The following is a 23,806-nucleotide window of genomic DNA, read 5'->3' as shown; positions in this document are numbered from 1 at the left end:
AAAAAAAACACTCTACCTTCAAAAGGCAAGGGATGCAATAAGAATTGTGATATTCTGTTTAAAACTTTAAATGATTAGCGATGGCTAGTTTTCGATGTCTTTTTGTGTTCCTCCCAAAACCAAGTATAAACAATGTTCCGCTTTGTGTTTATTTCATCTGTGATTAAAAATTAATTCATAATTACCAACACGACCTAGTACTTTAATTAACATCTCTGTGGGAGTTAATTGGCAAAATTCAGAAGTCAGGCTGCGCGCTTGCTACCTGTATTTATCACCTTGACTTGATTATCAATATATTCTGATCTACTACAGTATGTACTGTTATCAGGTGTTATAATCAGCATTTAAGCAAACATCAAATAATTAATCCATACAGTATCACACAAGAAGGTTGTGTTGTTGTACTGAATATCGTTATGTGACTAAATATTGTCATGTGACTAAATATTGTCATGTGACTGATAACTGTTGCTTTTATACAACAGTTTCAAAACAGCATTTTTTTAATAAACAGATTATGATTTTTTTTTGTTTATTTCATCAGTTATTTTGCTCCCTCACCACATATCCGGTGAAAGCTTTAAATTCTTACCTGGACTGTGTAGTCAAAAGGCGAGGAGAATAAATCATGGAGGTGGAGAACGGGCCTGTAAATCTCATACGTTTCTTTGTATTTTTCCACTTATTCCTCTTTATAAGCTTCGAGCTTCGAAGGTTTCAGGGTTAAATCCAAAAGAAATCCTTTTATCTTCTCATTATTAGCGGCGGGATTTGAACCTGGCTGGGAATCAAACCCGGACCCTGGAGGTGCAAGGCGACAGTACTAACCACTAAGCCACTGCGCAACCCCTGTAGTTTTATTCTTAATTCATAAAAAGAAGACTGAAATATCCCATTTACAGAAGTATTCCAACCCTTTTACAACTCAATCGGAGTCCATCTGTCTAATTGAATTCATTTTATATAATTACGTTAATAAATTGTCATGTCAGATTGAAATGGTGTATGTCAGAATGAATACAGAGCCGTGAAGTCGTAGAGAAGTATTGTACCTGCAGACCTGTGAAACAGAATTGCGTCAAGACACAGATTTGAGGAAGGATACAAGAAAATTTCTGGAGCATTAAAAGTACTCAAGAGCACAGCTGCCTCCATCGTTCTCAAACGGGAGAGATTTGGAACAACCAACAGTCTTTAACAATTTTCACCGATTGATCAGAGAAGAATGGGGTTGGTCAGAGAGGTAACCAGGGACCCAAGGGTCACTGTAAATGAGATCCTGAGTTCCCTTGAGGAAATGGGAGAACCTTACAGAGGGCCAACCATCACTGCTGCACTCCACCAATCAGGCCTGTAGGGTAGAAGAAGCCATTCCTCACCAAAAGGCACAGGACAGCCAGCTGGGACTCATGAAGCACTTTGAACAAAATCATCTGGTCTGCTGACAAAAAGAGTAAAATATTTGGAATTCATTTAGTACCTTGACATGAACTTAATTTAAACTATCCCAACAGTCAAACACGGAGGTGGATGGTTTTTTTCTGTTACTGGGAGACTAATCAGAATAGAATGGAAAAACACTTACTTACTCACACACTCATCATCTACACCATTTTATCCTGTATACAGGGTCGCGGGGGCCTGGAACCAGTCCATTTTAGGGCACACACATACACACACTCATTTACACAATACAGGCAATTTGGGAACGCCAGTTAGTCTAATCTGTATGTCTTTGGACTGTGGGAGGAAACCAGAGTACCTAGAGGAAACCCATCAAACACAGGGAGAACATGCAACCTTCATGTACACGGACGCCGAGGCAGGAATCAAACCCAGAGCCTGGAGGTGCGAGGCCACAGCACATATACAGAAAAATAAAGACCTATCCTGAGTGAAAACCTTCTCCAGAGTGCTCAGGATATCAGGGTGGCACGACGGTTTAGAGTTCGACAAGACAATCACCCGAAGCATACCGCCAAGAAAAAAGAGGCGTGGCTTCATAACAACTCTGTGAAAGACCTGTAGCGGCCCAGCTAAAGTCTCTAGCATCTGAAAATCGCCGTGCATCAACATTACGCATCTAACCTGGTTGAGCTTGAATGATTCTGCCAAACATAATGGAAGAAAGGTGTGTCAAGCTTGTAGCATCATTCAGAAGCAGACTTGATGCCATCATTGCTTCCAAAGCTGGTTTAATCACGGAAGTACTAGTGATGAATGCATATATAAAGGAGTTATTTCAGGCTTTATTGTTTTATAAATATAAAAAAAAAAAACACTCTACCTTCAAAAGGCAAGGGATGCAATAAGAATTGTGATATTCTGTTTAAAACTTTAAATGATTAGCGATGGCTAGTTTTCGATGTCTTTTTGTGTTCCTCCCAAAACCAAGTATAAACAATGTTCCGCTTTGTGTTTATTTCATCTGTGATTAAAAATTAATTCATAATTACCAACACGACCTAGTACTTTAATTAACATCTCTGTGGGAGTTAATTGGCAAAATTCAGAAGTCAGGCTGCGCGCTTGCTACCTGTATTTATCACCTTGACTTGATTATCAATATATTCTGATCTACTACAGTATGTACTGTTATCAGGTGTTATAATCAGCATTTAAGCAAACATCAAATAATTAATCCATACAGTATCACACAAGAAGGTTGTGTTGTTGTACTGAATATCGTTATGTGACTAAATATTGTCATGTGACTAAATATTGTCATGTGACTGATAACTGTTGCTTTTATACAACAGTTTCAAAACAGCATTTTTTTAATAAACAGATTATGATTTTTTTTTGTTTATTTCATCAGTTATTTTGCTCCCTCACCACATATCCGGTGAAAGCTTTAAATTCTTACCTGGACTGTGTAGTCAAAAGGCGAGGAGAATAAATCATGGAGGTGGAGAACGGGCCTGTAAATCTCATACGTTTCTTTGTATTTTTCCACTTATTCCTCTTTATAAGCTTCGAGCTTCGAAGGTTTCAGGGTTAAATCCAAAAGAAATTTGACATTTTTTAAATCAGATCCATAAAATGAAAAGCTAGTGCGCTATTTTGGGTGTACAATTCACTTGTATTTGTTTAACACACTAAGTGCTGCTCTTGATTTGGGAAACCAACAAGAAAACAGGGTTTTGGCAGGCGGCTGCTCTTCTATCCTTCAATTACTGCTGACGGTACCAACCTACTTTCACAGACACTGTGACTGATAGTGTAATTAACAATGGTTAGAACACCTGTAATGCACCATATAGTGTATATATAACATATCGTTAACCAGCCTAGTGCTGTTATGCTCTACATCAGCACATCTGGAACGCCACTTGTCCAATCAGACTGCTTGGTCGGAACTATAACATGTGTTATAACATGGCACTGTTCAGTTCTTGATTCTGAAACGGTTTTCATTTTCTTTTCAACAGCAGCTCTGACAATGGTCCAGGTGAAAAATCATAGGCTCTTTGTAATGCAATAGAAATAGTTTATTTAATAACAACTTGTTTACATGGACATCTGAGGTGGACTCATGATGTAAGTCTAATAGTAAAGAAAAATATTTGGTTAAAATTAAGTTTTTTGCCTATAGGTACATTTTTAACATTGTTGGAAGGAGTCTCCAGTGTTAAAGAGTAAGAAATAACGCAGTAAGTTTTCCAACACAAGTTTTTAAACCACTTTGTGACATACAGTACTCGTACAGGAAAACATTCAGCTTCTGGGTGCTAACAATAATAACGCGGGCTGCATGACACAGCCACTACGTTATTTATTATTTATTCTTATTTTATTCCTCACTTACTCTGCACCTATGTTAACATTATACACGGTGTATTAAGTCTTGTTAAAGTTATCTGGCGTAATAATTAATGTTGATCTAAGACGAACGATTTTCTGCGCTTACATTATGGCAATTTGTTTCCTTTGTCGACTCCTGACGGAAAATCGTTTCGTCTCAATGCGAGTCAGACACACTCCGCCGCCGGGTCTTCCACCTTCCCGCACCTTCTCATTTCCATGCAGTGATTCATCAGGTCCTAATCCATGACGCTGAGGATAATTAAACATGCCGACATATTGGTTTTATTTCTAGCACGCTTAAATATTTGATGGATTCCTAATGGAAACGTAATAGATGATGAACGATTGATGAGGGTTCGTTCATTTAGATGATTTATTCGCTTATTTTTGGGACCAGCATGAATTCAAGCACAGAGCTGACTTCTTGAGGGGTTAAAACAAGGATGTAAAAATCATCACAATCGTCCACTTGGTAGATCATAATCTGAACTACTGCGTCTTCACATCCTATTGAAAAAGGATGGAATCTTAAAGATCAGTTCTTAAAGGGTTTGAGTGGATTGAAGGACTTTCCTACTAAAGCTTTACCAAAGAGATCATGTGCCTCAGTTTAAGGTTCGAGCTGGTAATAGGATATTCGATAAGATACTTCTTGCAATGACCGAAAATAAAATGGCTTATCGTTTTTTTCTTCCCTTCTTTTAGCTCGACAACCCAGACGAGCAGGCCGCGCAGATCAGACGGGAACTCGACGGGCGCCTTCAGATGGCTGATCAGATAGCGAGAGTAAGTGCTGCTTCCTGGAAAGTAGGGATCTGCTTTAAATAATGCTCAGTTAGACCGGGTCTGTCAAATGAATGATTACATCTGCATAAGATCAAAGTAGTAAGTAAGCAATATGAGACGGTCCTAGTAAAGATTCAAGTCTTTCGCATGGGTTTGGAGGAAGAGGAAGCAGAAACTAATTGCAGTTGTCAGCCCACGTGCACGATCCATAAAAACCTATAAAATCAGCGCACAGGGCTGTATTTCACTTAATATTGACTTCCTCCTCCAAATACGCCCACCACATACAGGCCATGTGTATGAATGTGTTTTCTGACAGACACGCAGAAATGCTTGTGAACGCAGACTAGGCTCAGATTTGTATAATCACATCCCGCTTAAAAATTTTATGTGATCAGAAAACTTTAAGATTATTAGGGCCCAAGCACTATGACATTAGCCCTATGTCGTTATAGTGTGTAAGGGCCATCTTGTTCTTTAAAGGATTTTTGGTATGTGTCCAATGTGTTCACTGTCTTTCTGGTGCAGCCGGGTAGCGATGGCGCAGGGTGCTTGGGCCCGCTCATCGTTGCTTGCAACTACTGTATGTTATTACATTTGTGTCTGCACAAAAAAGTTCCCTGGACTCCCATTACTCCCATTATGCAATGCCTACGTGAAATAAAATACTTCATTATTTCTTTCTCGATTCTGTCTTTTCTGATCGCCAGGCTGGTAAGTTCCCCAAGTTCGTGTCGAAGGATATGGAGGCACTGTACATCGAGGAGCTGAAGTCATCTGTGAACCTGCTCATGGCCAACCTGGAGAGCATGCCTGTGTCCAAAGGAGGAGAATTCAAGCTGCAGAAACTGAAGAGAGGCCACAATACATCCATCATCGACATGGGCCAGGAGGACGAGAACCAGCTCTCCAAGTCCGACGTGGTTCTTTCTTTCACGCTAGAGGTACAATACCATTTATGCTTTTGCCTTATCACTGCGAAGTGCACTTAGCTAGATAAGTATTCTCCGAGCGAGCAGGTCGAATTGACTCGGATGTATAAATAGCTTAATTTTCATATTGATGTTATCGACGAGTGAGCTAAGTTTTGGAGGTACCCCTTTGAGAGTTGAGCATCGACAACATCAAGGAAGGTCAAGCCTGCTTTGAATGAATGGTTTTAGACCTACGTTTGTTTAACTGTGTTTGATAGAGTATACACAGTATTGGTGCTAATAAGTTCTACATGTAACACAGTAAAACATCGCGATTGCTTAAACATTTTAAGTTGCTAACTTTAGCCGTTTTGGAGAGATGATTTTATATGTGCCTCAAAAATGGCAATTTTTTTTCAGTGGTATACTGTCTCGCTTCAAACAATAATCATTTAAAATTAAAATTCTTCCTATTTCTTTATGATTATTGATACTAAAATTAACGTAAGCTTCCTTCTAGAAGCATATGACCTGTAAATGTTGCTTAAATTAAAGCATTCTGTGGAAAATTTGGGATTTTTAAAGCAAAAAAAATCTGTAGTGTCTGTAACCATGTCAGATTCATGTTGCAATTTCAGAACGATTTTGCACTTAGAATATGTCTTTTCATGTGAAATCTAAATTGTCAAGTTTCATCTGAATGACAATTAAGATTATTGAAAGACTGAAATTTAAAAAGGTTACGGACACTACATAAAAGGGCATGAAATTATATTTAGCAAATGTCTTTTTTTATCTGATAAAAATTTTAATATCTATGCATATTAACAAAAAATTTATGGCTCGGGAGATAAGAAGCATTAAGTATTAATGTTATATGATTCTTTTTAAAAAATTCACTTTTTCACATAGGTGAGACACCTTTTATTACCAATACCATGTTTTGAACGATAACAAGTGTTATGGAATGCCAGTGGACATTTCAGAGAATTAGATTTATGTTTTTATGTAAGATTTAACATGTGGGATGTCATGGTTTTTTGGAGCATTGAGACTGCATGAGATTTGGAGTCTCAATATACAGAAAACAGAAGTCTTTGAATTCAGAAGCCTGTGTACGTGTACAGAGAACCTACAGTAAACATTAACCAGCCCAGACGACATCAATACAACCTATCTCAAACCGTAACACACCAGCACCAGTAAGAGACACCACTGCAGTGATACAATCAATGTCTCCAGTACAACCCGTTCGTTAATCTTCGTCGAAAGCATCATCGAGCGCGTATTCCCCCGCCTCCCTCTAACGTCTGATCGAGTATGATGAAGTGCTTTGTTACTAAGGTGTGAGGGGTTTGATTGAGTGTGATGGCTGAGAGGGATAGTTCATGAAGCAGACAGGGAGGGATTGCCACTCATCCGCCACATCTATCAACATAAACGGGAAATAATGTTGATTAGAGTCAAGGGGTGACATTTTACAAGGCAAAGCACATCCCTAACCTTTATGCTCCATAATAATAATAATAATAATAATACTGATAATAATAAAATCTGAAAATAATAATACAATAAAAAAAAAAAATGGTCACTTAAACTTACATTCACACAAGTCACTCGGGTTCCTGGGGTTGCGTACAATGTCCTGAAGAAATGCATCACAGGATTGAACTCGTCTGCAAAGCCATTCAACAGAAAGCATCGACATAAGATATATGCACAACATATGTATAGTGTCTGTTAGAGTCTCAAACTACCATATCCTTGACTGTATCCTCAGGTTGTGATTATGGAAGTTCAGGGTTTGAAGTCGCTCGCTCCCAACCGCATCGTCTACTGCACCATGGAGGTGGAAGGAGGCCAGAAACTCCAGACTGACCAAGCCGAAGCCTCCAAACCCACGTGAGTGTTAACAAGTTGGCTGATGTCATTAATTTAATATAAACACACATGGTTAGGGTGTGAACCTTAACTCTACATTACTCTATACACTAGGAATGGGATCACCAGGGACCACCCATACACGATATTATCACTGTTTATAGGTGCTGGTTTCATTTGTATTGCGATTCTATAAGCTTCAAAATGTTATAAATATCTTGATTTGATAATTTTTTTTTTTTGGGTTATCCTGCTAATGTGTTATTAGTTTAGAGTGAACAATGTAGTGTTATAAAGGAACTGCAACATTTTGCCAACTTAATGCAAACAGATTTAATAAAGTGAAACTTGGAAATTTCCACATATTCCAGTTGGAAAGCTGGGGTCAGAGCACAGGGTCAGCCAGGATACAGCACCGGGAGCAGATAGGGTTAAGGGCCTTGCTTAAGGGCTCAACAGTGACAACTTGGTATTTGCTGGGACTCAAACCCCCAACCTTTTGATTAGAAACCCAGCAACCTAACCCTTAACCACTTGAGCCACCACTGGTCCATGTTTAAAACTAATATGGTAACACATGAATTTTCCCACAACAGAATTAGCCTTTTTTAACATTATAGTAATTTTTTTTTTTTTAACATTTTAGCCATTTTTTTGCATTACCATATTCTACTAAGAATATAAGCATATAGGGAACTACAGTGGTACCTTGGCATATGAAAGCCCCGGCTCATGACGTATGTCCGCGTTATTAAGGATGGTAGCAAGAAGAAAATTAAGTTGCTTTTAGTTTGGTTTTTAAAGGTTAATTGGGGGTTAATATCTTTTTATTTAATTTACATGTTTTTTCTAAATGTTTTGATTTGCAAAAATATAATTATAGTGTTGGAAATTGGTAACATTGGTAATATTTTTGGGTGGCTGGAACGGATTATTTGCATTACTTCCTATGGGAAAATGTGTTTCGCAATATGAAATTTCGGCTTAAGAACTCGCCTCTAGAAGGGATTCAGTTCCTATGCCGAGGTACCGCTGTACTGAAAATATCAACTGTTGCAAAAGGTATTATAAATATTATTAATTATTGTTTTTTTCATCAACTTTTATGCTAAAGGTAAAGGTTAAACCAGTAAAATCTACGAAAAACAAATCCAGTGCCAATATTTTTCTGGTGCAAATATTTTTGGTGCAAGTGTAAGATCGTGTATGTGTCTATAAGAACAACTCAGCTCATTAAAAGTTAACCAGAGCTACAGTGATAGAGCTGTGCATTAAATGTTTGATGTCATTTGGAATAGTTTTTTGTCCATTTTTTAATCAGTTTGTCTTAGGTCATGCTACGCAGGATAAACAAGTCCATTATTAATAATGTCCATTAGCGCTCCTACTGTATGTTGGAGTGCGAGCTGAATTATTTATTCAGCTTCTGTGATGTAAACTATCCACACTACACAGAGACTCCTGTACCACCATCGATCCCAGCACCACTACATCACCATAATCAAACACAGGATTAACTGAGCATGTGTGTATGTGTGTGTGAAGGGGGGTGTCTGAAGAAGAAAACAGGGAGACAGATTCAGATTGATGATGAAAGAGAGATAGAGAGCATTAAACATGCAAAAAGCAGACGCTTTAGAAATAAGTAAAAGGTTAGGTTTGGTTTGGTTTACTTGCATAAGACATTTTTTATCTTCGATAAGACTACAAATATCAATCACAAAACTACTACTAGCACTAATACTGAAAATAATAATCAGGTCTAAAGGTAGAGACCTGTAATAATGTGTGCTCATCATTTCAGGTTATGAAGATCATCTTATAACAAACTTATGATTAAAGATGTGTGACCTCTGATTAGTCAGGCTATAAACATCCTCCACAGTTCACAATGCGCGGTGCATGATACACTGCGCTCTACGTTTCTGTCTGTAAGAGTGTACACCGCTTTACCGCTATTCAAGTGCAATCGCGTGCATTTAATAATGTAACGATATTAGAAACTCCTTGAGCTCTACTTCCTCAGAGGAGCTCGAGTGGCCACCTGCGTGTCCGTCTTAGCGTGACTCGGAGTTCAAAGAATTTATCAGAACCACTCAATTAATCTGACCGAGACGGAGCTCGTTAGCGACTCTGATGCCTGCTATTATTAATGTCATTTAAATTAATTAAGGGTACTAATGCCTTAGCCATTCTGAATAGACGGAAATACTATATTAGAGATATTTTTAAGCATTTTAAGTGTATAAATGGCTGTTAACTATAAAAAGTGGGTTGTAAGTGGCAAGATTTTAGTATTTGTGGCCTTATAACCCTATAATATATAGTACAGGTTATATATTGACACTGTTGTTTAGTCGTTCAGTCGTGTCCGACTCTTCGTGACCTTATGGACCATACCACCCCAGGTCTTCATAGATGCTGTCCATGGAGCAAGGATACTAAAATGTGTTGCAATTTCCTTCTCCAAAGGACCATCTGCAGGCAATTTGGAAACGCCATGTAACCTAATCTGCATCTTTGGACTATGAGGGGTAACTGGAGAACTCAGAAGAATCGAACCTAGACCCTGGAGGTGCAAATAGCAAATAATTAAGATCCTTCCATTGGATAATTACTGCAGTGATTAATATGTTTCAGCTGGCAACATGTTATTTAACCCTAACTGATGCAGGGAGGAGCTTCTCATTTCTTAGACAATCATGTCAGAAGACATATCCTAAGGTCATAGCATTTTTTTCAAAAGCGTCAAATTATTGTCCTGCGTCAAGCAAAAAATTAAAAATAATAAAAAAAGCAACTAAGGATATTGCTGGAACTATTCAAATTGGGTTAAGAACGGTCTAACGTGTAATTAAAACCTAGAAGGATAGTGGTGAACCATCATAAAAACAACAACAGTAGAAGTCATGGCTACTGTATGTTTATTAGTAAAAGTAAGAGCATTTCCACAAGCACAATGCGAGGAGAACTCAGTGGATTGGGATTAAACAGCAGTGTAGCCTAAAGTAAACCTTATCGATGAGGCTTCAATTTGCTAGAGGGCATAAGTAATAGACTGTTGAGTATTGGCATAAAGGTCATGTGGTCTGATGCATCTAAATTTAACCTGTTTAAGATTGATGGGAGCGTCAGGGTAACAAGAACAGCGACCTGAATATATATTGAATGAAGAGGTTTTTCCATGAAAGTTCTTTTTTTTCCCCTGATGGCATGGGCATATTCCAAGATAACGATGTCATAAGTCATCAGGCTCAAACTGTGAAAGAGTGGTCGAGGGAGCATGAAACACCATTTTTACACATGGATTGGCCACCACCAGGATTGGAGTCATGACCTGAACCCCATTGAGAATCTTTGGGATGTGATGGAAAAGGCTTCACACAGTGGTTCGACTCTCCCATCATCAATGCAATATCTTGGAGAGAAATTAATGCGACTCTGGCTGAAAATAAGATTGCATAAGCTTATCAAAACGACGGCATGGCCGTAATCGAAGCAAAAGGCGGTCCAATGGAATATTTCAGTGTGTGACTTTTTTTTTTTTTTAGCACTGGGGTTTTCGTTTTTTGTACCCAATGGTTTTGTGCCATTTCCTAAAGGCATTTCCAATAGTGGAAATTGCTAGTTGTAATCACTTCAGTACCATTGTATAGTCTTTTCCTGCTTCGTAGGCATCAATTAGCTTGAGGGTCTGCAACCAGCTGCTTGGAGGAATCGGTGGTACCCTGTAGATTTACATAAGGTGCGAATAGTCAGAGAGTTTCATACACTGAAATAATCAGCTGACTTGATTACGTTCTCAGACTTTGTAATTGGAAGGGTGTCTAAACGTGTGAACATGCCATACATTTTTTTTCCCCATGTTTAATATTTCGTCGTATAGCTGTGCATTAACATTGCAGATAACGTTATATTTTTAAAGGTTGCTCATATTACTAAAGTTGTTTGTATTTAGGTCTTTTCACTTCAATAGTGTTCAAATGGTTCTCTATGAAAATCTTATCAAGGAAAGTAATAGCGATAGTATTAGTATATTAAGATCGATTCTGCAGGTAGACCTCAGGCCAAATGCCTTTCGAGAAATATTAGCATTTCTGGGCGCAAATGTGATTTCATAAAAACAGTTTCTTCTGGAAATGTCAGTACTTCCAGCACAACCTGAAACGCAATCTCTTTGTTGTTTATTTAAATGTAAATCAAAAGGCGGATGGAAGAAAATACAGTATCGTCTAAACAAGCTGCAAGAACTCCGATATCACGGACAGACCAGTGGTGATTTAGTGTGCAGGTCAGTGGAGTGTTTAACCTGCTCTCAGGGTAATTTAACGTTTTCTGTCTGCTTCAGCTGCGTATGTTCACTATCAGCCCAGAGCAGACGTGTTACCTGTAACTCCGTGCCAAGGTGCAGTGACGCCAAGCTTCTTCGCTTCTTCAGTTCTTCAGTTGTTTGAACTGAAATTTAAAGTGAATTTTTATTTTTGAGCAAAATCAAATAGTTCTAATACCAGTTACATTGCAGTTAGGTTACAGGCTATGAAATATGACAAGACCTGACAGAATTCCCATTCGTTGTCTTCCATGTCTTATTCCTGGTGTTTCACAAACTTTGAAGTCAACAGTGTTCTCATCCACTTTGCTCTAAAGTTGTAATTATGTAAAAAAAAAAAAAAAAAAATTTAAATCAGTTTATTATCAATACACTCATGAATAGTTTATGTTGGTTTTTATTTTACATATATTTTATGTTATATTTAATTTTGTAATGTGGGTTGTTATGGCGCAAATAGTCAAAGAATTTATTTCATACACCATTAATTTGGCAGCTGACAATTTGGTTACGTCCTCAGACTTGACAAATGGAAGGGTGTCTAAACTTATGCACATGCCATATTCACTTTTTTAATTGTAATATTTTTAATATCTGAGCAATATGGCAGTTGCTCTTTTTTATGCTCAGGCTAGGTGTAGACAGACAACTATTTTATTTATTTTTTTTATTGTATCTTGTTATTTCTGTAAAAAGTTAACCCAGGTGTCAGAGCTTCCCCAATCTGTGTATCTCTTAATGCTGTTACTGAAATACTCCTCAGATAACTTCCTTTTTTGCACTGTTTCGGCGTCTATGTAAATGATCTACTCCTGAGCCACGCCCCTCTACAGAACAGCAGAGCAACAACACTGGGAGAAGGAATCTTCTTATATGATGTCATAATAGGGGGCAAAAATGCTCTTGTTTAGATCTTGGCTAATGCGAGGTAAAAATAGGTCACAAAGCAGGGAATGTTTTTCTTTTGACAAAATGAATTTTGCATAACAAGCACAACAGCCTAGATGTTTTAACTTAAGTTGAAATTCTGCTCTTCTCTCAGTATACTGTATAATGTAAAAAAAAAGGGGGGGGGGGGGGGAATGCCTTATTTTCTATCTGCCATACCAGTGTTGAAGCCATGACAGAAAATAAGACTGTTGTTTTATAATATGTTATTAATACTGATAGGAAGTGTCAGGTATAATTGACTTCACTCACACACACACACACACCACTCACACATGCACACACATACGTGCACACATGGGCAGTATGGCCCAGGGCTCACCCCATGCTTACTGCAGGGAGCTCGGCTCAGAGACGTTGCTATGGAGACCGGTCTCTCTGTGCTCAGATCCCCAGTGCACCGCTGACTGCCCTCTTCATCTCCGGAGATCACACACACACGTCTAATCTACACTTAACATGCTTCCATTTAATCACACACACACATGCATGAAAAATATTAATCCAACACATTTGTATCCACTTGCAAAGAAACATCATTGTAGTCAGAAGTTTGCATTATGAACATCCTAATATTGGGCTTTCAGTCATTTCTTTCAACTGGGCTTTTGGTCTGGGGCAGAATCATTGTAAGTCATAGACCTTTATAGACCTTTATATAATAGAAATCATTGGGAATCATTGTGTGTCATAGACCTTTATATAATAGAAGAAACACACAATAACTTTGCTTGAAACACAAATTTTGCATTTTCTGATATTAACACAGTGTCCAAAAATATACATACACCCACTTAGATTAAATTCACTGGTGATGAAAGTCTTGAAATGCCTTTTCATTTGGAAGCCCACGACCTCTCAAGTTCCTGTTAGAGATGATGCTTGAGTACACCTGAAGGCTTTGTTTGACTGCGCTCGTCGGATTGACCAACACAGTACAATATGAAATTTCAAGGAGCTCAGTGCAGATCTGAGAAAGTGGATTATAGATTTACACAAGTCAGGAATATCTCTTGGAGCCATTTCTAAACACCTGCAGATTCCAAGATCAGTTCAAACCGTTATAAGGAGGTGGAGCTATTTTGCCAAAGTCTGGAAGAAGACCCAAACTGTCCACTTTACCTGACAGGAAACTATATGAGATAGTCAGGAACAACCCAGGAACCATCAAGGCACAGGACTCTCAAGACCTGGAAGCTGCTCAAACACCAAAATCTCTGTCTACAGCCAAACCACTACATCTGCATCACCATGGACTAAGGGCTGCCATCCAACAAACAAGTCCCCTTCTCCAAAATCCACACGATTAAAATTTGCAGCTGACCAGAGAGATATTTTTGGACTTCAAGTCCAAGGACTCTGGACTAGCTATTAGGCATGGTTGTGGTAGTGTCATGCTTGCAGTATGTTTTGCTTTCAGTGGAACTGGTGCACTATACAAGGTGGATAGAATAATAAAGAAGCAGGAGGACGACCTCAGAATTCTTTAGGAGAACCTCAGCAGAAACTTGGACTAAATTGAATGTTACAACAAGACCGTGGTCTTAAATACAAATCAAAGATGGTTGTGGAATAGATAAAGCAGAGGAACGATTTTAAGCTTTTTAGCTACTTAGGTTTATTGAAAATTTGTCATCAATGCCTAAAAGTCAGGACCGTGCCAGAAAACCAACAAATGGACAGTTTATTAAGTGGACCAATATCCAACAAGAATCCTGTCAAAAGTCTATTAATGGTGACCAAAGGCCTCTACTAAAGGTCATACTTGCTGAGGGACATTCAACCAAATATTAGGTGAATTATACACACATTATATATTGAAATATATATTGCATGAATGTTGGCTTCGTGGAAACTGTATCAGGTCACTGTATATCTTGATGTGGGCGTGGCTTAAAATTCTAACGAGATTGATGTGTCCAAGATTCCCAGTTTACATTGCAGACTTGATTTAAAAAGCAGGTACTTGAGGTCATAATTCCTGTTCTCCAAAGCTTCGAGTCCACATCATTACTTCCTTCATTGATCTTTCGAAGCTTACATTTCCCGATTTTGTTTCTGCCACGTGTCAGCTCCAGGCCCTTTTTATTAGATGTGAAAATCTAAAAGTCGTGCGTATTTCCGTTCCATACACCGAGGTCTCGGCGGGAAGCTTGAGCGAGGTTCTGTTATCTAGTGTCGCAGCTTAGTAGGGGAACAAATGAAAGGAAAAAGATTTATAAAGTTCAGATGCTGTAGGGAGAGCGTGAGCTACTCTGACTAGGAGAAGATCAAAAGACTTGTCATATAACACACACACACATACACACGCACAGAGAAAGAGCTTCAGATCTGGCAGCAGACTGTGGAGATGGAAGTGTAGAGGGACACTCATTAGTCACACACACACACACACATACACACACACACATGCATGCACACACGCACGCACAAAGTCCAAATTAAGCCTAATTAGCAGCAAAGCTATAAACAGGCACTCCAATAATCATTCTTTCTCTTTTTCTATCTCTCTGTCTGTAGTTGGGGAACTCAAGGAGACTTCACCACCACACACCCGCTCCCTGCTGTCAAGGTGAAACTGTTCACAGAGAGTACCGGAGTGTTGGCACTGGAAGATAAAGAGCTGGGACGGGTAAAAAAAAAAAAAAAAGAAGAAGAGAGAATTAATAAATAAATAAATCCAAAAACGCACACATTTTTGTCTTACTGTCCTCATGAGGACATTCCATTTACATGCAAGGTAATAATAATGCTGCGTCTACACTAAGGTCTAACCCACATCTTAACCTGGATACGCAAAAAGAAACACTTTGATCTTTTAATTGTTGGTTGAACTTGATCAAAACTGTCCGGATAATGAGGTTTTCTGTGAGGAAACATTTATATAATATTTAAGGAAGGAGTCTCCAGTGTTAGCATTGTGTAACAGTCAGGTTTAAAAAAAAAAAAATTCCATTTCTGATGTTGCTTCATGCTAATTTTCAGGTGATAAATGCAAATCTGCTCACCCTGGATGAGTGCGGGCTCATTTGAATCTGAATCTGAGCAGACTGCTCTCCCTACTGTACAGTAGTGCACATTACAAGGCTACAATGGTTTAGGAGTAGAGTTCTCAGGGGCCCCTTTTCCACCAAAGTAAACCTGGTGCTAATTCTTGTCTGGTGCTAGTCCCGGTTCAGAGCCGAATAAATAGAGAAATAAATAACTGTTTTCGTGGGCTAGAGTGTCACATCATTATGTCACTGTATACGTTTGTGTTAGTCTTCACTTTCCCAGCAATGTTAGCAGCAATGCTATTAGCAATGCTAGTGGCAAAAAGAAAAATATATATTAGCAGCAAAAAATGCTGGGGCGGAGCACAACAACAACGGTGAATTTTAACGTGCAGTTTTCGAGCAGTTCTCCTGGTTTTATCATTACTAGAAAGCATTTGACCTACCACTTTAACTGCACTCACTCACTCATCTTCTATACCGCTTTATTCTGTATTCAGGGTCGCGGGGACCTGGAGCCTATCCCAGGAGACTTACAATAGGGCATGAGGCAGGGTACACCCTGGACAGGGTGCCAATCCATTGCAGGGCACACACACATACACACACTACAGGCAATTTGGCAACGCCAATTAGCCTAACCTGCATATCTTTGAACTGTGTGAGGAAACCGGAGTACCCGGAGGAAACCCACCAAGCACAGGGAGAACATGCAAACTCCACGCACACAGAGACGGGAATCGAGCCTGGACTGGAAATCGAACCCAGGCCCTGGAGGTGCAAGGTGACAGTGCTAACCACTACACCACCGTGCCGCCTACCACTTTTACATTAAGTAATTTTTTTTATATATATCTGTCAGAAACTTTTGGTTAAATAGACTTTTAGTTAGATAATTCTACCCCTCTGGCCCCTGACATAAGCGGCTCTTTGTTCTAGTCAAAGCAAAGTGTGGTTGCCGCCGTGGAACCTGTTTTTTTGTCTGAGTGCTGGTGATGCTTTGGCTCTCTGAAAACGAAGATCTGCAAATTCTGCACTGGCTCCGAGCACAGAACCACCCTGGTGGAAAATGGTGGGGAAATAGTGGGAGGGACAGTAGATGGAAGAGCTTTTACATAATACTTAAATAAAAAAAAAAGTTAAATAGTCATAAATATTTTACATCAGACTATGCACATATTTAACACACGTCTTCTCTGCATGCAGGTTGTTTTACATCCAACTCCTAACAGCCCCAAGCAGTGTGAGTTACACAAGATGACGGTGTCTAAAGGCTGCGCAGACAGCGACCTGAAAATTAAACTTGCCGTCCGCATGGACAAACCTCAGAACATGAAACACTGTGGGTAAGTAAAAATTAAAACCTGGACATTAATAAGAAATACTTTTCCTTAACAAATATTTTACAACTCATTCGACTAGATACTCTTAATTAAAATAAAAAGGTTGTCTTTAAACCCCTTACATTTTTACTACAGAACGTTTGATTTGACTATTTATTGTCCTTTGTCGCCATCTAGTGGGAAATGTTATACCATAAGCCCATAGATTTTACACAAGGGGAGATTTATATATTTAGTGAATATGAACCATAGATTCTATAAATAAATATAAGGCTTATCATTTACGTGCGTACATTATTATTTTGGCTATTCTATAAAACTGTATTGTTTTTTTTATTGCAGTACTTTCCACCAAGAGAAAATATAGGGTTACTGAAGGTTGGATTAAACTTATTCAGTTAAAGTAATCAGTCAAAACGGTTAGTTATGATATAATGAAATAAAGAAAAAAAAAAAAGCTTAAAACATGGCCAAACCACCTCGAACTAGCCTCTCTGACTTTATCGTCCAAACCTCTAACATGAGTTATAAGTATCCAAGTAGCAAACAAAAAGGGGCTCAGAGCCGATCCTTGATGCAGACCCACCTCCACCTTAAACAGTTTTGTCACACCTACAGCACATCTCAGATGTCTGGACACCCTCCAGACTTCCTCATATAACACCACAGCTCCTCCCTCCGGCACCCTGTCATACGCTTTTTCTAAATCTACAAAGACACAACGCAACACTTTATTACCTTCTCTGTAGTTCTCCATCAGCATCCTCAAAGCAAACACTGCATCTAAAGTTGTCTCTTTCTAGGCATATACAGTAGTCATATTGCTGATCACAAATGCTCACCTCTGCCCTTAACCTAGCATCCACTACTCTTTCCCAAAGCTTCACTGTATGGATCATCAGCTTTATTCCTCTGTAGTTGCCACAGCTGTGCACGTCACCCTTGTTCTTAAAGATCGGCACCAATTCGCTTTTCCTCCATTCCTCTGGGATCCTCTCACTCTCCCAGATCTAGTCAGAAATTCTACTGCCACCTCTTTTAAACACTTTCATACCTCCACAGTGGTATATATGGTGTAAAAAAACACATGGATATATTTAAGAGAAAGCACTTGAATAGTCTCTAAAGTTTGGAGTAAATGTATGCAATGTAAGGGATCAGTCAAAAGAGTCATTCATGATATAATGAAAACAAATAAAAATCTATTATAAAAATATATTAATCTTTATCATTTAAGCCATTTTAATATAAAAAAAAAATAGAAATTACAGACGCTCAGGATATATTCTACTGAATCCTCTTAGAAGTCTCTGCTCCAAATTGTTTTTTCTCTGACTATTTATTGGTTTTTGGCGCCATCTACTGGACAATGTTATACTGTAAAACATGTGAACCTTCAAAGCTATAGTGATGTCTGAATATAGGTGAAGTAAAATGTGTTTATTTATGTATTTACTTGGCACATTTAAATACAAAGTGTTGTACAATAAATTCAAGTCAATTACTAATAAAGTTACATTAATCCATGACATAAGAATCCAGGTGGTGTATAACGTGGCCCAGCGTGAAGACTTGAACTTGAACTACTTGAACTTGAAGCAGATTTACTGTCAAGTAGATTGTTTTTTTTTTAAGAAGCATGTGCCCAAAGTATTTTATTCATCTTATGCCACAGCGAATTTGCCACTGATTATATTTTTTCATTTATTAATGAACAAAACATCATTTATTATTTTTTTTTATGGTTACACTTACATTTAATGTCAATGTCAACTTACGACACAAACCAGTAAGAAACAGGTACAAATGATGACCAGAGGATCAGGCTGGTGATTAATATACTGGTGATGCTGAATGCTGAGTGTTTGGAACAGATGAGAAGGGAAGTGAGTTTACGTCATCAACTTTTATATACCACGGCCCTGCACATTTTATTGCTTTTTTAGCTCCCATCTAATTTAACTAATGAACTAATAACCAGCCTTTTTTCTAATTGACTTTGATGTAGAAGTGCAGGGAAAAAACACTACAATATCCAGGAATAAGGCTGAGAACCACTTCATCATACAACAGCATTTTATATAGATGTGCTACAAGTATTTGTCCAGCAGAGGGCAGCACACACATTCTCACAAACAAAACTCCTTACACAAACCACAAACTGGTTTTGTTGTGCCAATAACTATCAAGCTTTTGCAACAAATACAACAATCACATCTGTTATAACACACATAAGAGCTGTATTTAACAAACGAGTCCAAACTGAGAGCTGTTAATATCCAAAATTCAGTTTCTTCGCGTTGTTTGCCCGGGAGGAGTGTGTGAGGAGTGTGTGAGGAGTGTGTGTAATGAGTGTGTGAGGTGTGTGCTGCATGGCGTACAGTGCAATCTTACACCTGTCTTTACACCTGTGCTGTGATCATGTGCAGATACCTTTGGGCCATCGGAAAGAACGTGTGGAAGAGGTGGAAGAAGAGGTTCTTTGTCTTGGTGCAGGTATGTCCTGGCTTTTAGGTTTGTACTTGTTATTGTCACACGTGTGTCTAAGGATGGAGCGCGAGCTCGTCTTCTGCTGCGGTTCACTATCTCAGGTTCACCTGAGCACCGTGTCACAGGAGAGCAGAGCTGATCTCTATCTGCGGACAATCTATCTATCTATCTATCTATCTATCTATCTATCTATCTATCTATCTATCTATTTATCTGTCTGTCTGACTGTCTGTTTGAATTTAAGTTGTATACCACATTTATACTGATGAAAGTAGCTTTACAGAAAATTTTACTTAATAATAACTATTTAATAATTAATTGATTAATTTATATTTTTTTCCTTTAAACATCCAGCTTCTTTACAAAAATGTATTACAAAGTAATAATAATACTAATAATAACATGTTGATATTTTGTTGCTTTGTCATATGTTGATAAACTAGTTTATTTATTTATTATTTTTTATTAATTCATTTATTTATTTACTATTTAAATATTCATCATTTATTTATTTGTTTATGTACATTTGTTTTTTGAACATCCAAAGTTTATTTACAAAATGTGTCACAAAGAAATCTAAAAATAATAATAATAATTATTATTATTATTTGCTGTTTATTTATTTACTATTTGAATATTACTTATGTATTTACTAATTTGAATGTTATTTTAGTTTCACCCAAAGTTGCTTTATAAAAATGTGTCAAACTCAATAATAATAATAATTAGTTAATCAACGATTCTAAGCTTTTTAAAATTTTAAATAAACATGTGTACATATAGTTGTTTTTTTAAAGAATAATAAAAAAATAATATACAGTATAATTAAATGATAAAATCTTGTGCTTTCACACATGATCTCAGCTTTAACAAACTCCTGACCTGTATGTGTGTGTGTGTGTGTGTGTGTGTGTGTGTGGGCATGCAAGTGAAAATTTCCAGTCCAGCATGTTCTGGTCAATTATGTTCCTGAGCATCCTTGTGTGTGTGTGTGTGTGTGTGTGTGTGTGTGTGCGTGTGCGTGTGTGTGAGTGACTGTTTTGTTTTCCGCTCGACATGGTCCTGTATATTTCTGTTTATTTTCTGTTTCACACCTCACTTTCTCTCCCTCCCTCTCCCTCTTCCTCTCTCTCGCTCTCTCTTTCTCTCTTTGCCAGTGTCTTTTGGTTTTTGTCCTGATGGGTCTGGGTGGAAGCAGTCTGGTGAACGTGTGTTAGTCCATCTGTCACTTAAATGTAGGGTTTAAATGCTGTAAAGATCAGACAGAGATGAAGTGATGTGGATTTAGTGTTCCTCCCTGCCTTGTGTATGTCTCGTACAGAGATTATTACACTCCATCAGGTAATTTAAGCTCATTTTGTAGTCAGCGATTCCTGGAGCGGTGACGTTGTGTACCATAAAGAGCTCTGACAGAACAGGAAAAGAAAATAAATATAAATGACGACTTACTATGTGTAACTCTTCTTGAATAAAATATGCATGTAAATCAGCAAGCAGTGCAGTACACAGAGATTTAGAGCTGTTCTGATGTGATACTATGTGATGTTTAAGTAGTGTGAAGCCACGCCTCCTTTAACAAGCCCAGATGCCACACCTCTTTCACTATGACTGACGGATATGAAGAATATACACTTCCTTTCATGTGAATAAAAAACGGTGAATGAGACCAGAGACCTGGAGATTACACGAATCCTACACTTTCTAAACTGTGGTAAAGCCACAGTTTATTCCTACTTTATTACACAATGACCACACTTACTTGATTAAATACGCCCGCTTTACTGCACAAAGACCACGCCCACCTTATTTTACAGACGCCATCCACCTTATCCCACAAAGACCACACCCACTAAACAGAGGCCACACCTACTTCATTATACACAGGCCATGCCTTCTTTATTACACAGAGACCACACCCACTTCATTACATAGATGACACACCCACTTTATTACAGAGAGACCACACCTGCTTTATTAACCACAGACCACACCCACTTTAATAAAAGCGGCCATGCCTCCTTTATTAAACAGAGACCACGCCCATTTTACTACACAGAGGCCTGTTTTTATCACACACAGGCCACACCCACTTTATCACACAGAGGCCAAGCCTTTTTTATTACACACAGGCCACACCCACTTTATCACACAGAGGCCACACCCACTTTATAACACAGAGGCCACACCTGCTTTAATAACCACAGGCCACACCCAATTTATTAAAAATGGCCATGCCTCCTTTATTAAACAGAGACCACGCCCATTTTATTACACAGAGGCCAGGCCTCTGTCATTACACACAGACCATACCTAATTCATAAACCTAAGGTCACACCCAAATTGTTACACATAGGCCACACCTATTTTTTTTACACAGAGACCACACCCACTTTATTACATATAACCCTTGTATCCTTTATTTTGCATGGAGCATGCCCACTTTACCACACAGAGACCACACCTCTTTCATTATAAACACCACACCCACTTTATTACCCACAGGCCACACCCACTTTATTACACAGAGGCCACTTTCTCACTCGTCCGAGACGCTCATTACTGATCAGTTATTCAGAAGTGTTTAATTAAAGGCTGTGTAGATCTGAGGAGCATTGGCCGACGAGGTCAAGTGTAAGGAACTGTACACCCTCAGGATAGAATGATCAGAGATTCACTTCTTCTACTGTTTCTTCTGTTTCATTTCACCATCATTATCATTACCTTCTTCTACTATTTTGTCGCTTTCTTTATCTTTTTCTTTTTCTTTTCTCTAGTCATACTTTGCCTTTGTGTTTTTCTTCCTATTTCTTGTTTTTTTTTTCTTCTTCTCCTTCTTCTTCTTCCCAGCACTCTGTGCTTCTGTTCCTGTGTGGCTTTGAGCTCCCAGTGGCATTGGCTAAACCGAAGGCGCAAGGCAAATATTTATGATGCAAAGTGAAGTCTAATTATTCTGCAGTCTGGAGGCGACGCTGCAGAACAGCTGGCTGTCTAACCCCCATGACACACACACACACACACACACACACACACACTCACTCCCCTCTTTCTTCTGTCTCTTCATCTCTTCGTAACACAGTGGCTTGCTCACTCAGTCTCGAGCCTGTGAATATGTTAATGCCTGTCAGTGACCAGGGGCGTCTCTTCTCAGCCAGTAATATCCCATTGATTGCAGCTCGCCGACACTCACTTTTCTCTCTCTCTCTCTCTCTCTCTCTCTCTCTCTCTCTGTCTTTCTCTCCCACGCACAATGCAATTTATAGAACAACAACAACAATGACGAGGTCTTTTAAAAGGCCGAGGCATACCAGGCTAATCAGGGAGCCAGAGTGATTTAAAATCCTTTAACTGTCGGTTTGACAGCAGGTCAGCCGAAACACGGGGAGCCTCGAACTTTAGCGCCCCTGTGTGACGGGGGAGGGAGGCTTGGCTGGAAGGACGAGGGGTGCGTGATGGGTCCCCGAGGCACCTGCTCGCTGCAGAGACGGCTTGTGAGCCAGGAGGCACGGCGAGCCCTGCCGTCACACACATGACATTAAATTGACGGTGTCACTCTGGGCGCAGGGTGAGAGGAAGACGCCACTTACAGGGCGAGTCAGATTGATACGCCTGGCCCTGATATGACAGAGGAAGGGTTGATGGGAGAGGGTCGCCTGGCTCATGTTCACATTCGCTCATTCATCACTCACGTTTGATTGGCAGGATTTAAGCCAAGCTCCTGATCACCGCCCAAGGTGGCTGAGACAAATTGTCTCCAAATACACATTGCTAAAATATGTAACCAAAAACAAATATGCTACATAGATTGGACAGATAACTCCTGGCATTGTTTTTTTATTGGCATGTCTACATGCGTTTCAAATGGGTGAACTGTTACAGACATCGCACCTCTCCTGTGGTTTTTCTGATAATGGTATATTATATAATCACTCATTATCACCCAGGAGAGCACGGGTTCCCTTTTGAGGCCTGGTTCCTCTATAGCTTCCTCTAAAGGGTTTGGTCCTCAGGTGTCCTCCTCTTGTGCTTATGTCAGAGTTTTTCCTCTACACTGGCTTATAAATCTAACTCTGTGCATTTCTTTAACGTTCTCATCTCCAGGTGAGTCAGTACACCTTCGCCATGTGCAGCTACAGAGAGAAGAAAGCCGAACCGGTGGAGCTTCTCCAACTGGATGGTTACACTGTGGACTACACCGACCCTCAGCCAGGTAACTCCAATCCAATCCTATCTCAGCACTTTTCTGATTTGTACATACCACAATTTCCCAATACAAAAAAAAGGAAAATCTAAAAAACACAAAGTTACTAAAGA

General features: G+C 39.0%; 1 protein-coding gene across 2 annotated transcripts in view; it reads left to right on the top strand.

The window, feature by feature from the left end:
- cadpsa (Ca2+-dependent activator protein for secretion a) overlaps window positions 1-23,806 on the top strand; it is a 127,993-nt gene that overhangs the window by 49,437 nt on the left and 54,750 nt on the right. For both annotated transcript variants that reach the window (XM_053483686.1, XM_053483687.1), the window contains exons 4-10: window positions 4,516-4,596; window positions 5,307-5,540; window positions 7,291-7,412; window positions 15,190-15,301; window positions 16,869-17,008; window positions 19,435-19,501; window positions 23,594-23,702. In XM_053483686.1, the coding sequence (XP_053339661.1) occupies window positions 4,516-4,596; window positions 5,307-5,540; window positions 7,291-7,412; window positions 15,190-15,301; window positions 16,869-17,008; window positions 19,435-19,501; window positions 23,594-23,702 (865 nt within the window). The remainder of the gene's footprint in view (window positions 1-4,515; window positions 4,597-5,306; window positions 5,541-7,290; window positions 7,413-15,189; window positions 15,302-16,868; window positions 17,009-19,434; window positions 19,502-23,593; window positions 23,703-23,806) is intronic.

The sequence above is a fragment of the Clarias gariepinus genome, chromosome 23 (assembly GCF_024256425.1).
Source record: "Clarias gariepinus isolate MV-2021 ecotype Netherlands chromosome 23, CGAR_prim_01v2, whole genome shotgun sequence".
Classification (NCBI taxonomy): Eukaryota; Metazoa; Chordata; class Actinopteri; order Siluriformes; family Clariidae; genus Clarias; species Clarias gariepinus.
This window is presented reverse-complemented; position numbering and strand designations above follow the sequence as displayed.